The sequence below is a fragment of the Mesocricetus auratus genome, unplaced genomic scaffold, assembly GCF_017639785.1.
Source record: "Mesocricetus auratus isolate SY011 unplaced genomic scaffold, BCM_Maur_2.0 Super-Scaffold_100007, whole genome shotgun sequence".
NCBI classification, from domain to species: domain Eukaryota; kingdom Metazoa; phylum Chordata; class Mammalia; order Rodentia; family Cricetidae; genus Mesocricetus; species Mesocricetus auratus.
Genome location: NW_024429191.1, coordinates 45,129,858 through 45,142,310, shown reverse-complemented (window position 1 = coordinate 45,142,310; position 12,453 = coordinate 45,129,858). Strand labels below are relative to the sequence as shown.

General features: G+C 41.7%; 1 protein-coding gene across 6 annotated transcripts in view; it reads left to right on the top strand.

Moving 5' to 3' along the window:
- The window catches only part of Dnah9 (dynein axonemal heavy chain 9), a 337,403-nt gene that overhangs the window by 47,446 nt on the left and 277,504 nt on the right, over positions 1-12,453 (top strand). For 5 of the 6 annotated variants that reach the window (XR_005878261.1, XM_040748879.1, XM_040748878.1 and 2 more), the window contains exons 12-15: positions 1,079-1,205; positions 4,046-4,301; positions 4,976-5,217; positions 10,185-10,320. Coding sequence is in view for 5 of the 6 variants with exons in the window: in XM_040748879.1 (XP_040604813.1) it covers positions 1,079-1,205; positions 4,046-4,301; positions 4,976-5,217; positions 10,185-10,320 (761 nt within the window). In the remaining variant the exon portion in view is untranslated. The remainder of the gene's footprint in view (positions 1-1,078; positions 1,206-4,045; positions 4,302-4,975; positions 5,218-10,184; positions 10,321-12,453) is intronic. The other variant, XM_040748881.1, reaches the window with a different exon arrangement.

Genomic DNA, 12,453 nt, shown 5'->3' with positions numbered 1-12,453 from the left:
CTGCCCTAAAGTCCAGTGGATGTTTTAGGGGTTCAGGGTCTACAGACACCTCCTCCAACGTGGTCCTGCCTTCTGCCTCTGCCATTGTTCTTTCTCCTGATTCTGGAGAGTAGGCATGAAAGCTCAGATTCTGACACTGCTTGCCACAGGGTTAGACAAAGGAACTGGTGGGACCTCTACCTGCCAGGAACCCACACATCTACCCCCTTTACATGTAAATATCTCAAGTGTATCTTCTCTTCCTTGTATCCATCACTGGACTCTTCTCAAAAGGCTAGGTCTGCTGTAGCCTGAACTGCCATAGTGGCTTCATGACAGCCCTCTCTGCCTCCATATGTGTGTTCCTTGGCCCACACACTGTGGTCAAATCCTATAATGTCACCATTGTTCCCCAAGCTGTCCTTACCTCTAGCCTCAGCTGTACCCTCCACGTTTTGTTCCCAGTTCAGTCAGGATGTTTTTCACTTCCATACCTCACCATTCTTCTGATGGGAAACATCACTCTGCTCTCCTCAGCCATGAGATTGAGTTAAGAACCGCACCATCATCATCTCTTTCATGAGGCTTCCTTGGTCTCCTTATGCCCTCCAGATCCTTGCCTCTACCATCTGATGCCCGATACCCACTACAACTCTCTGAGATTGATTTTACTGTACTGTGCTATCATAATCTTCCTGTAGTCCCCACCATTAGCTCTACTTATCTTGAGTTATTAATTAATTGATTTATTCTCCAAGCTCAGGACATGGCATGTGTCAGCTCAATGTGTGATGACTGAACAATGAATTCCTCGAGCATCTTGACAGTCAATGTGAGAGCAGTTCTTACAATACCTTTTCTCTATGTCTCTGGAGCTAATCACGATTTTCCACCTCACCCCCAAAGATCATGTGGAATCCTTCTATTCTCTTCTGATTGCAGTGGTACTGCCTTTAAGATCAGTTGGCACCTGAAGGTGCTGACTCAGCCTGGCTGGATCACACACTGGTTGCTTCTCCAGTTTGAGTTACAGAGCAAGGTCAGGATCTGGGGATTTTCAGGGTGTTTCTGAGGTGGCTTCTGTCTCTGGTTGTTGCAGGTATGAGAGAAGACTTTATGAGGACTGGTGTCAGACAGTGTCTGAGAAGTCACAGTACAATCTCTCCCTACCACTTCTGCATCGTGACCCCAACACAAAGCAGCTCTCTGTCAACTTTAGCCCACAGGTCAGCTGGGGGACAGTAATTTTCACTGGGGTTCCAGAAGCATTCAGTTCACTGCTAATTTAAGCATTAAGAGACTTTTTTTTTGGTTTTTCGAGACAGGGTTTCTCTTAATTGTTTTGGAGGGTGTCAGTCCAGCCCGGCCATGAACTCACAGAGATCCGCCTGCCTCTGCCTCCCGAGTGTTGGGATTAAAGGCGTGCACCACCAACGCCCGGCACATTAAGAGACTTTTAAAAAGAATTTACACCCTGCTCTTGCTTGTGGTAGGGAACATTAATCCTCAGTTGCAATATTTTTGTTGTTATCCATGTTCATGATCTTTCTCTAGGGTTAGCCAGTGCATTAGATTTTGCTCAATAGGGAACCGGACTCAAGTTGCATAATGACAGGGACACTTCCTCAGAAATACATTGCTAGGTAGGCAGTGGTGGCTCATGCCTTTAATCCCAGCACTTGGGAGGTAGAAGCAGGTGGATCCTTGTGAGTTCAAGGCCAGCCTAGTCTACAGAGATAGTTCCAGGACAATTAGGGCTCCACAAAGAAACCTTGACTCAAGAAAAATTTTTAAAAAGGGAAATACATTTCTAAATGACTTTGCCATTATGCAAACATCATAAAGTGTGTATATACAAGTTAAAACAGTTATGATGTTAGTAGATAATGTACATTTATGGGACTGTGTGGTTGTATATGTTATCTGTAAATGATGAAGTTATTACTGCGTGCTCTTGGGTTCTTTGTGGAGTATCATTTAGTATCGAACTTCAATGACCTACCTCAAACACTTGCTTCTTGTGCAGGGTCTGAAGTTCTTGTTTGAGTTGTCACTAGGACTGTGATGTGGCTTTATTTTCTCTTCTAGGAACCCACAATCTAGCTGGGAGTCTCAATATATAAAAATCTGTCTTACTAGACAGCATGTGAAAAATTCCAAAGGAAGGTTCTGAGGGACAGGATCCGATCAAAGTTTCTCAACTAAGAGTGATTTCATCCTCCTGGCAACTTAATGTTTTATAAAACTTGGAGGGGCCAATAAGTGCCAACTAATGGGTCTATACTGGATTTGTCACTCACACTACCTAAAGCATATTCACATTTTGAGACTTAACAAAGATTATCATTTTATCCTCCAGAACTTGATCCTTCTGTCAACAAGATACATTCTGTTTCTAAATATAATTTCCAGAGTGTTGATTCAAAACCAACTCCTCGTCAGTTTGCATATATTTGATTACTGGTAAAGGTAGTCTTCCATCATGGTTTCATTGTGGCTTTGTATTTCTTGTGAATGGTTTATTCTTTTGTTTGTATATGCCTATGAACCATTCTTTAGTAGAAGTACTCTCCTTTCCTGGTAATTCCTTAGAATATTTGGGGAATAACTGCAAGATAATGAGAAATGAAGAAAGTTTAGGGTGGTAGTACCTGTAATCCTAGCTCGCAGGAGGTGGAAGCAAGGAGATTACTAATTCAACGCTATCTTCAGCTATGTAGAGGGTTGGAGTTCAGCCTGGACTACATGAGACTACATACCATTATCTCTATCTGTCTGTGTATATACATATATATATATATATATCTTCTATCTATCATTTATCTACCTATCTATCATCTATCTATATCTATCATCATCATCCATTTATATCTATCATCCATCTATCTACCTACCTTATCTATTATCATCTATCTATCTACTCTTCAGATATTGCTCTATTTTGTAATTTTATTACCTGTCTGATACTTTATGCATATAGTTTTACATCTTATGTTGTAGTTTTGTTTAGAATAGTCATCTTTATTTCAATATATAAGAGTCACATATATTTTGGTTTTGATTTTACATTGAAGTTTTTAATATTCATCTTGAGCATGCTACAAAGTAAATAGGAAACAGCATTCATTTTCCCAATGAATAGCTATCATTTGTCCTACTCTCAGTAGGACAGGTAGTACTCTCAGTAGGATTAGCTGTTACTCCCAGTAGGGCTGACTGGTACTCTCAGTAGGGCTAGGCTAGCTGGCACTTTCAATAGGACTGTCTGGTACTCTCAGTAGGGCTGATTGGGACTTTCAAGTAGGGCTGGCTGATACTCTAAGTAGGGATGGCTGATACTCTCGGTCAGCAGTGAAGAGAACAGCTATTGGAAGGCAAGCTAATGGCTGGTGCTCTTATATGAGTAAGGAGGACTTAGAGCTTTGCATTTGTTTTGTCACCTGTACTGATACCCTGTAGGACCTTCCTGTGTTTCCTAAGATCTCATCTTCTGGGCTTTTCATTGTTGTGCCCGCCAATAAACCTAGGAGCTCGCAGAAGGTCAGGGGGACCTGGGTGACATCTTTTCTCACCTCCTAGTACATTAGAATACAAGGAAATGTCAGGCGGGGTTACAGAAGTGACTGAGTCCCTGTGACAGCCTTGTCATGGGCTTCTCTTAACCGCAGTAGCTTCTCTGTGGGTTTATGCGTGAAGAAACGTCCAACCTGTAATTCTATCTCTGCATGTGCTCAAGAAGATGACCCACTCCTGTTCTCAGAAGCCACCACCCTGAGTGTAGGAAGCAGAGCCCTCCCCTCTGTTGCCAGTGGCTCTTTTCACAGTGCCTCCTCCTCTTGCTCTCCCACTTTACACTTCTGGTCACCTTGCTGCCCTCCAAGTTGTTTTCTTTCTGCTGTACACTTACCCATCCTTCCCTGAAGCTGGCTACCAGAAACTGATGGTAACAGAGGTTATCAAGAGGCCCAAGGCCTTTAGGCCCCCGAGATCCTCGGGTCCTCCCTGGACACAGCTGCTTTCTTGCTGAGCCTGAGTAAATGCTATTTGTGTTTGCCTCTTTCCTCAGCTGGTTTCAGTGCTGAAAGAAATGAGCTATCTTCAGCCCACTGAGGTGAAACTTATTCCCGAGACAGCAGCAACCATGTTCTCCTCCAGGGAATTCTATCGGCAGCTTGTGGCCAACTTGGAGTTGATGGCAAATTGGTACAACACGGTTATGAAAACTCTGCTTGAGGTGGAATTTCCGCTAGTAGAGGAAGAATTGCAAACTATTGATCTCCGCCTGAGAGCTGCAGAGGAGACTCTGAGCTGGGAAACAGAAGGTAAGAGAACAACCTTCAATCAGAAAGGAATGTGGGGACTAAAAGACCCAGTAAAGTTAAAAGACCCCTCATTATCCACCCAGAACTCAATTTGAGTTGCAAACACAGACCTGGCCTCTTTCAGACACATTTGGAGAGGGCAGGAGGGGGGCAATATGTACAGTTCAAGACTGGCCATGATTTTTAAATGCATCATAATGTTTAATCTGCAGTGTAAAGAATTATGCAATAGAGAAGAAAATCAAAATTAAGACCCTCAGAAATCTTATCAAAAGGTCATAGTCAACTCATGGCAGTCATAGAATATTCCATTAAGTATGGAGGAGTTTACCCAGTATATGAAAAGGTATAACTTTTTTCAACACACAGCACGTCACAAGTTACTATAATCAAAACATGATGAGTCCAAATAAAATCCTCAAATTTCTCTGGTATTCCCTGGCAACTATGATAACTCCTATGTGCATGATAGCTAAGTACCTCCTTGTTTGTCTGACTGTATAATCAGAATTATGGGAAGGGCTGGCTTTTTAATACAACCAGGGAAGGGTGGACTCAGCAGAAAAGTTTCCTAAAGCTTATAGGCATCAACTTCCATCATTCATAGTGCACAGCAGTCATCTTTGCCACCACCGTATGCCATTTCTGTTAATTCTGTTTCTTGTGGGGAGCAGGCATTTGGGATTATGCCATGCAAATAACCAATAGCATTCATGACCTGGAACAAAGAATTCAGAAGACAAAAGACAATGTGGAAGAGATTCAGAACATCATGAAAACATGGGTGTCTCCAATATTTAAGAGAAAAGATGGGAAAAAAGAATGTCCTCTTTCTCTGGATGATCAACAGGATCGCATGGAAAAATATTATGGCCTCATCAGGGAATCTGGCCTTAAGATTCACACTCTTGTTCAGGTAACAACCGGCCTGTTAGACACACTACCAAGAAGGGTATCTGCATGCTGAAAAGGAATCACTGCATTAGAATAATCAATAGATGATGTGTCTTCTTCAGGCAAGAATAAAACTTTAGAGTAGCAATAAAATAGCTAAAGCTAATAGATAATAGGGGCCCAAAATCAATGTGTCAGCATTAACACTGTCAAAATTCATTCAAGTCTCACTCCTAACCCCTCAAACTAGAAGGAGATAGCAAAGCAGAATCCTAAATCATCTGCTGCGCTAACCAGCCAACCCCTGCCCATGCAGTCTGCTGTGACTCTAGCGTGCTATCCTTATGGCCGGTAACTGAAGAGCCCTGAGAGATGAGCGAGTGCCATGGCATCCCTGTCTTTGAGCAGAAGAAGGAAGAATTCCCAATGCCACAGATAAGACAGCAAGGCTTTTGTCCTGTAGTATGGTCAGGGCAGCCTCATGTCCCACTATTAACATTTAAAGTGCCTCTGTGAGCACTGGTTTATAAATGGCCACTAGCCCCAACCTTAGTAAAAAAGCTACCAACACTTTTTGACAGGTTGACTCATGTCAGAAGTTAGGAATAAATCACCATCCTATAAAGGTTGTGGTTTAAAACACAATTAAGATGTCCAGTCATAAATACTAATGATGACCAATTAAATGGAGGAGATAATTGCCTAAATTATGCCATTGAAAGATGGAAAACTATTTTACTTTATTTTTTTCACATCTTCTGGACCTACATTAAGTAATTTCAGGATGTATTTGTTTATTTTTTTTGCTCTCACTTTTTTTAAAATTAGAAACAATCTTGTTTTACATGTCAATCCTAGTTCCCTCTCCTCCCCTTCTCTGCCCCTCACCCACTCCTATCCCATCCCCTTTCTGCTCCCCAGGGATGGTAAGGCCTTACATGAGGGATCTTCAAAGTCTGTCACATCATTTGGAACAGGGCCTAGACCTTCCCCTGTGTGTCTAGGCTGAGAGAATATCCCTCTATGTGGAATGGACTCCCAATGTCCAATTAATTGTACACTAAGGGTAAATACTGATCCACTACCAGAGGCCCCATAGACTGCCCAGGCCTCCTGACACCCATGTTCAGGGGATCTGGGTCAGTCCTATGCTGGTTTCCCAGCTCTCAGTCTGGAGTCCATGAGCCCCCCACCCCTTGTTCAGGTCTTCTTTATCTTTTTTAAATAGACTCCCAGGATAGAAAATCTAGGGTCTTGATGTCAGGTCTTTCTTTCTTCCTTTGATGATATCTGCTTTGGCAGTGTGTTGCTTCCATGCCACAGTCTTAACCTGCCTCATGTCGCCATTGACTTCAGTGTTTTCCTGTTTCATGTGTTGACCCAATGGTCATTTAGGAATGCGCATTCTAATTTCCTTATATTTGGGGCTTCTCTGCATGAGATGCTTGGAATCAACTGAGATTGGTTATACACCCCAGCCCACAGTCTGTCTTGGTGAGGATTTCTCTGGCTTCTGTTGTTGGGTGCAGTATCCTTTGGGTAAGAGATGTGATGGTGCTGTTAGAAGCTTTGGGATGCTTTCTGGCTTTGTTTATTATTTGTTCTATCAATTTTTGGAGGTGGAATAATAAAATCTCTGTGATTTTAGTTGTGTCTATTTAATCCTTTAGTTTTGTCAAAGTTTCCATCATGAATGTGAGTGAGCTCTGTTGGCACAAGCTCACTTATAATTTATAGTGATCATAATTCCCTGATGAACTGACTGCACCATCATTGTGAAAGTCCCTCGTAATTTCCAATATTACACCTTCATCTTGAAGTCTTCTTTTTTTCTGAAAATAATACAACTTTTCCCTCCCGATTCATTATACCTATTATTTTCCCTGTCCATCTCCCCACACTTCTACCTTCACCTTATGTATTTCTCCATATTCAAAAATGTTCTCCTTTGTATCCAGCATATAATAGAAGCATTTATATTTTCTTGGATTAAAAAATATGTGTATGTCTGTAGGTATGAGGACTAGTCAGTACAGGTGACCATGGAGTCTAGAGATAGCACTGAATCCCTAGATGCTGGAGTTACAGGTATTTGTGAGTCACCTGAAGTAGATGCTGAGAACCTAATTTGGGTCCTCTATGAGGACAGTATGTGCTCATAACTTTTAAGCTTCCTTTCTTGGCCCAGGAAATGTGTTCTTATCAGTAACAATTCCACTTTTTAATTTAATTGCTTGGATTGTTTTGTGCAATATGGATAGAATAGAATCCAATTCTGCTGTGTTCCTAATTGTTTTCTTTCTTTCTTCCCCTGTTTTTCTGTGTCTACGGCCTTGTGAGTTCACATATAATTTTGAGCATTCAGTTAACAGCTCAGTTGCTGTTCCAGCTTCTACATAACTGCCTTCCATTGCTATGGGATGATCCAGGTTTCATCTCAGTTTTGTCCTGAGACATAGAGACCTTGGATACTACATGTCTACTTAACTCCTCCCCCTTGGGGTGGTTAGCTTGAATGGTCCACTTGACACAATGTACATTCACCCAGATAAGGAGTTTTAAGGAGAAATGGTCTCAGGTGGTTGGCCTTTGAGTAAACCTGTGAGAGACTTTGTTCATGAGGTTATTTGAGCCCACCCTGAACATGGGAGGCTCAAGTTGGACAGGCTGGGTCCCAGATTATATGAACCCTCAAGGTCAAGTTGAGCACTGGCATGCATGCACTGTTTCCTTGCTCTTTCTGCACTTTACTGTGAGTATATTGTTCCTACTTCAGATATCTGCCACCTTGACTTCTACATAATAACTGACTGGAATTATGAGATTAAAAAGCACCTCCTTTTCCCCTAAGGTTTTTTTGGGGGGTGGAGTGTTTTATCACAGTGATAGAAAACAAAACTAAGATACCCTCATTATATAACATCTATGTTATATTAATGTATCAAACATAGTAATATAGTAGCACATTCAATCATTAATAAGTTAAATTCTGACTTTTTTCATTTAAAATTTTAAGAAAAAATGAAAATGGGAGGAAGACTTACTGAGGAGAAGAGGTATCAAAAAAGAGTGGGAGAGGGACGAGAGAGTGTAATGAGAAGTGAATGTATTAAAAATACATTGTGCACATTTATAAAAGTTTCAAAAATAAGCACAAATTTAAAGAAAATAGGGAAATGCATTAATGACTAAATTATATGTGATTTATCCATCTTCTTTGTAAAAGTAAGCAAAAATATTGCTAGTGTTCTCTTTTTACCCACATACTCAGCATAGTCATGCTTTGTATTCTTTTCTGTAGGTCTGAGCTGCTACCTATACTCATTTCTCTTAGACCTAAGGAATCTTATTTAGCCTCCTGTAGCTCAGGCCTCATGTTGACATATCGGCTCAGCTTTGAGAAAAACTTGTCTTGACCTCACCTGGTTTTGGAAAGGCAATTTTACTGTATACAGAATCCTGTGCAATTTTGTTTTATTTCATACATTGTTGCTTGGCCTTCATCCACACACTGTATAAGAAGTAAACCGTAACTGTATCTTTGTTTTCTCTGGGCTATATTGCCACTTTTCAAGTTGCTTTTTACTAAAGTTTAATCTTTTCTCAGTTTTCAATTTGACTATGATTTGCGTGAGTGGATTTTCATTACTCTCATCCTGCTTGACGTTTACAAGCTCTTTGGCTCTTCTTTTCACCAGATTTGAAAATATATTTTAGATTCCAGTTGTTTCGTTTTAGTGATGGGGGTCTCCCTATTTAAACCAGACTGGCCTTGAGGTCATGATCCTCCCCTCTCAGTCTACTGAGGATTAGGATTGCAGATGTGTATAAAACATACTTGGATTACTTGTTCATTGTTTGTTTTACAACTACGATGATCTTAATTTATCCAAAATCTACTCTGTTTTCTAAGCCTGACTTGTGTGTGTGTGTGTGTGTGTGTGTGTGAAACAGAAGTTTGTCTCATAAAATAAGCCTAACCGTTACTTAGTGTAAAAACATGCATCTTAACACCTGCAAGCCCCTGCACATCATCACGTATTACAATTTGCATAATGATGGCCTTAAAGTCATTAAGAAAACCTTAAATCTACTTGGGATGTAAAGGCATTGGTAATGCATCTTAAAAATTTTAGAATCGTGTCCCTTAAAAGCAGGATCGTGAAATCATTAAGCTCCAGCAGGATCTGTAATGTGGCAGTGTTTCCCTAAAGGGGTAAGTGTGAGCCATTGAAGAGAGTCACCTCCCCAGGTTACCTGCTTCCTTCTCTGAAAACATCAGCTCCCTGGAAGGAAGCTGTAAAGCCTTAATGAAAATGATGAAAAGCAGATGGATGTCTGTGCTGAGCATCATTGAGCACTTAGGTTCCTGCTCCTTGATGTCCAAACCTTGTTACCATGGTGATACTCAGGGTACCCTGGGTCAAGGAGAAAAAGAGAGAGAAAGAGAGAGAGAGGGAGGGATTTCTTGTATGCTTTGTTTTCTAAATCACTTAGTATAATGATGTAAGTCCTTTAATTAATATCAAATGCCAACCACAGAGCACAGCCCATTTCTAAGGATTTTCTGGGAACCACTTTGCAGCCCTGAATCCTAGTCATCTTCCTGCCTACCCTGCCTCCTCTTCTGATGCTCCCCCCTCAGCAGAATGAGCAGTGAGAACTGGCAAAGTACACGTGTACGGTATTCCTTGGCATTTCTCCTGAGAAGCCATCCAGACCCTGTCCTCAATCTCAGAGACAGACAAGACACCACAGACCCTTTACAGAACTGTTTTGTGTCCCTCTTAATCAACGGCTTTCTCCATTTGACAGAAAGACTGTAAAGACACATAACTGCAAAGTTTTTGCAGAGAGCTTGTGTGTATGTGTGTGTGTGTGTGTGTGTGTGTGTGTGTGTGTGTGTGTGTGTATTCCCATTGGTGATGATTTTTCCAGTTCTTCTGTGTTGTTAAATATGGCTCACACCCGTTCTTCTTTCTTTTGTAGGAAAATCTGGTTCTATTTGCAGCAGACCCAGCATCCAGCATCTGGAAAACTTACATTAACTACATTGATTCCATGTTGTTGGATGGATTCTTTCTTGCCATCGAGTGCTCCCTCAAATACCTCCTGGAAAACACTGGTGACTACCAATAGATGGCAATGGGCCATGACTGGGCAGATAGCAGCAGCAGTCGCTGCTGTATTAAAGTGAAGTGTAGTTGAGGTTTGCCAAAATGCTGGGTATCATATGAGTGAGGCAGAGTAAAGCAGCAAAGGGTGGGCAAAGATAAAATAATCGTGACTCTCAACATCACATGTCACACACAAGGACCATAGCATAAGTAAATGAGAACTCCACCAAACTCCAGGAGAGAAGTGGCTGAAGCTGGAGTCATAGGACATGGTTACTAAGGACAGCTTCCTCCACAGTTGACTTGTGGGCAGAGGGGGGTGTTCTGTGACTCTAAGCTCTGCATATTCTAGTTCTGTGGCCTTTGGGAAGGGTTTGAAGTTTTCAGGAAAAGTAGGAAAAAAGCAGAACTATGTGTGAAAAAGACTTAAGAAGAAAGAGAGAGAAAAGCTCTCAGAAGGAAGAGAAATGTTAAGAAGGCAATGAGTCATCTCTGAGGCTATTAGAACTAGGTAAATGTTTTGAATTAAGCTGGACAAACTGGGGTAAGGTGTGAAGAGTCAAAATCCTTATAACAGCTGAACTTGGCTAGTGAGACAGAAAAAGCAGAAGCGTGCAAGACTACAAATTAAATTAGGCCTTCACATTCTGGTAGATTCTGGGTTACCTATCAAAGGAATATTTTGAAGGCAGAGGATCCAAGTGAGATGGGTATTTAATGTCAGGTCTAACCACATGCAGAAATAACATCCGCAGGCCTACATGAATCCTAATACCTAGCCAATGAAAGAGGTTGTGGAATCAAATTGAGGATGCAGACAGCAGTTGTGCTCACTCAGCTCCTCATGTCTTTAAAAAAACTCCATGCCATTGGGACGTGGAAAGGCTGAATATAAAGTGTGGTCTCTGCCTATAGGGAGCAGGGCTGCCCCAAATAAATAAAATGTGACGATACACTCTGGGAGGTTAGTTTCTAAAGCCTGGACATGGAACACAGAGGCTGAGACCTGAGAACTCACCCTTAGCTACCAACATGAGCATTTTCTCCTTAGTGAACTGAACAGACTTCTCTGATGTTGGAAGTTTGGGCAGCCTCCCTTCCAGCCTTTGCCTAGACTCAGGATGCTGCCACAGCCACTTTAGGGACAGTGCCCACAGATGGCATCTCAGGTTAGTGACTTGCCTGGTTGCTATCTGGTTGATATGGAATGACCTGATGTGCCACTTGCCCTATGATAGAAGACAAGTTTGGAAACAAAAGGATGGAGAGTACCTGGCATTGTTTCTCCAGATTCGCCAGTGTTATATTTAGAGATAAAGACACTAGATTTTTCTCTTTTTTTTCTTGGTTTTTCGAGACAGGGTTTCTCTGTGGCTTTAGAGGCTGTCCTGGAACTAGCTCTTGTAGACCAGGCTGGCCTCGAACTCACAGAGATCCGCCTGCCTCTGCCTCCCAAGTGCTGGGACTAAAGGCGTGTGCCACCAACGCCCGGCTGACACTAGATTTTTCTTATTAGGTTCAGTTTTGCCTCCCTGAGTTGAGTCAAGCCTATATATCTCAATGGCTTTGGTTGTCTTCCTTGTCTTATCTGGTCAAATTTGCATAAATAACAAATTACATGAGACCTACTCTACCAAGAAATACCTCCTACAACTTACCCGCTAAAGGACTGGCTTGGACCTCCGTTGAAGAAGTGGGGCAGTTTTCCTCCTGTCATAATGATGTCTGCATTTTATCCAATGTAGAGATTTTGTTCTTATGCCAGCATGTGTGGTAAAAAGCCCGATAGTCTTAACATATTCTTTCAAATCTTGTAAATGCTGTAAGCCATATGCAGCATTATCGACTAACATATGATGTTTTACAGTAATGTTCACTGTGCCGTGACTGCACATTGAGCACCTCTGACTGAAAATCTGAAATCCAAAAGGCTCTGAGATACTAACCATGCTCTAAAAGCCTTGGAATTTAGACTGTTTGAGACTTTGGATTAGGAGTGCTCCATGAGCATTCTGCGTAGCTAGTCTAACTCCCCTGAAGTCCTCCTAGCACCAAGCATTTCAAGCAAGTGATGTCCAACCTATGTTGTCTCTCTTAAGTTAAAATGCACTTGTTGAGACTCTCCAGAGTTCCCCAATACT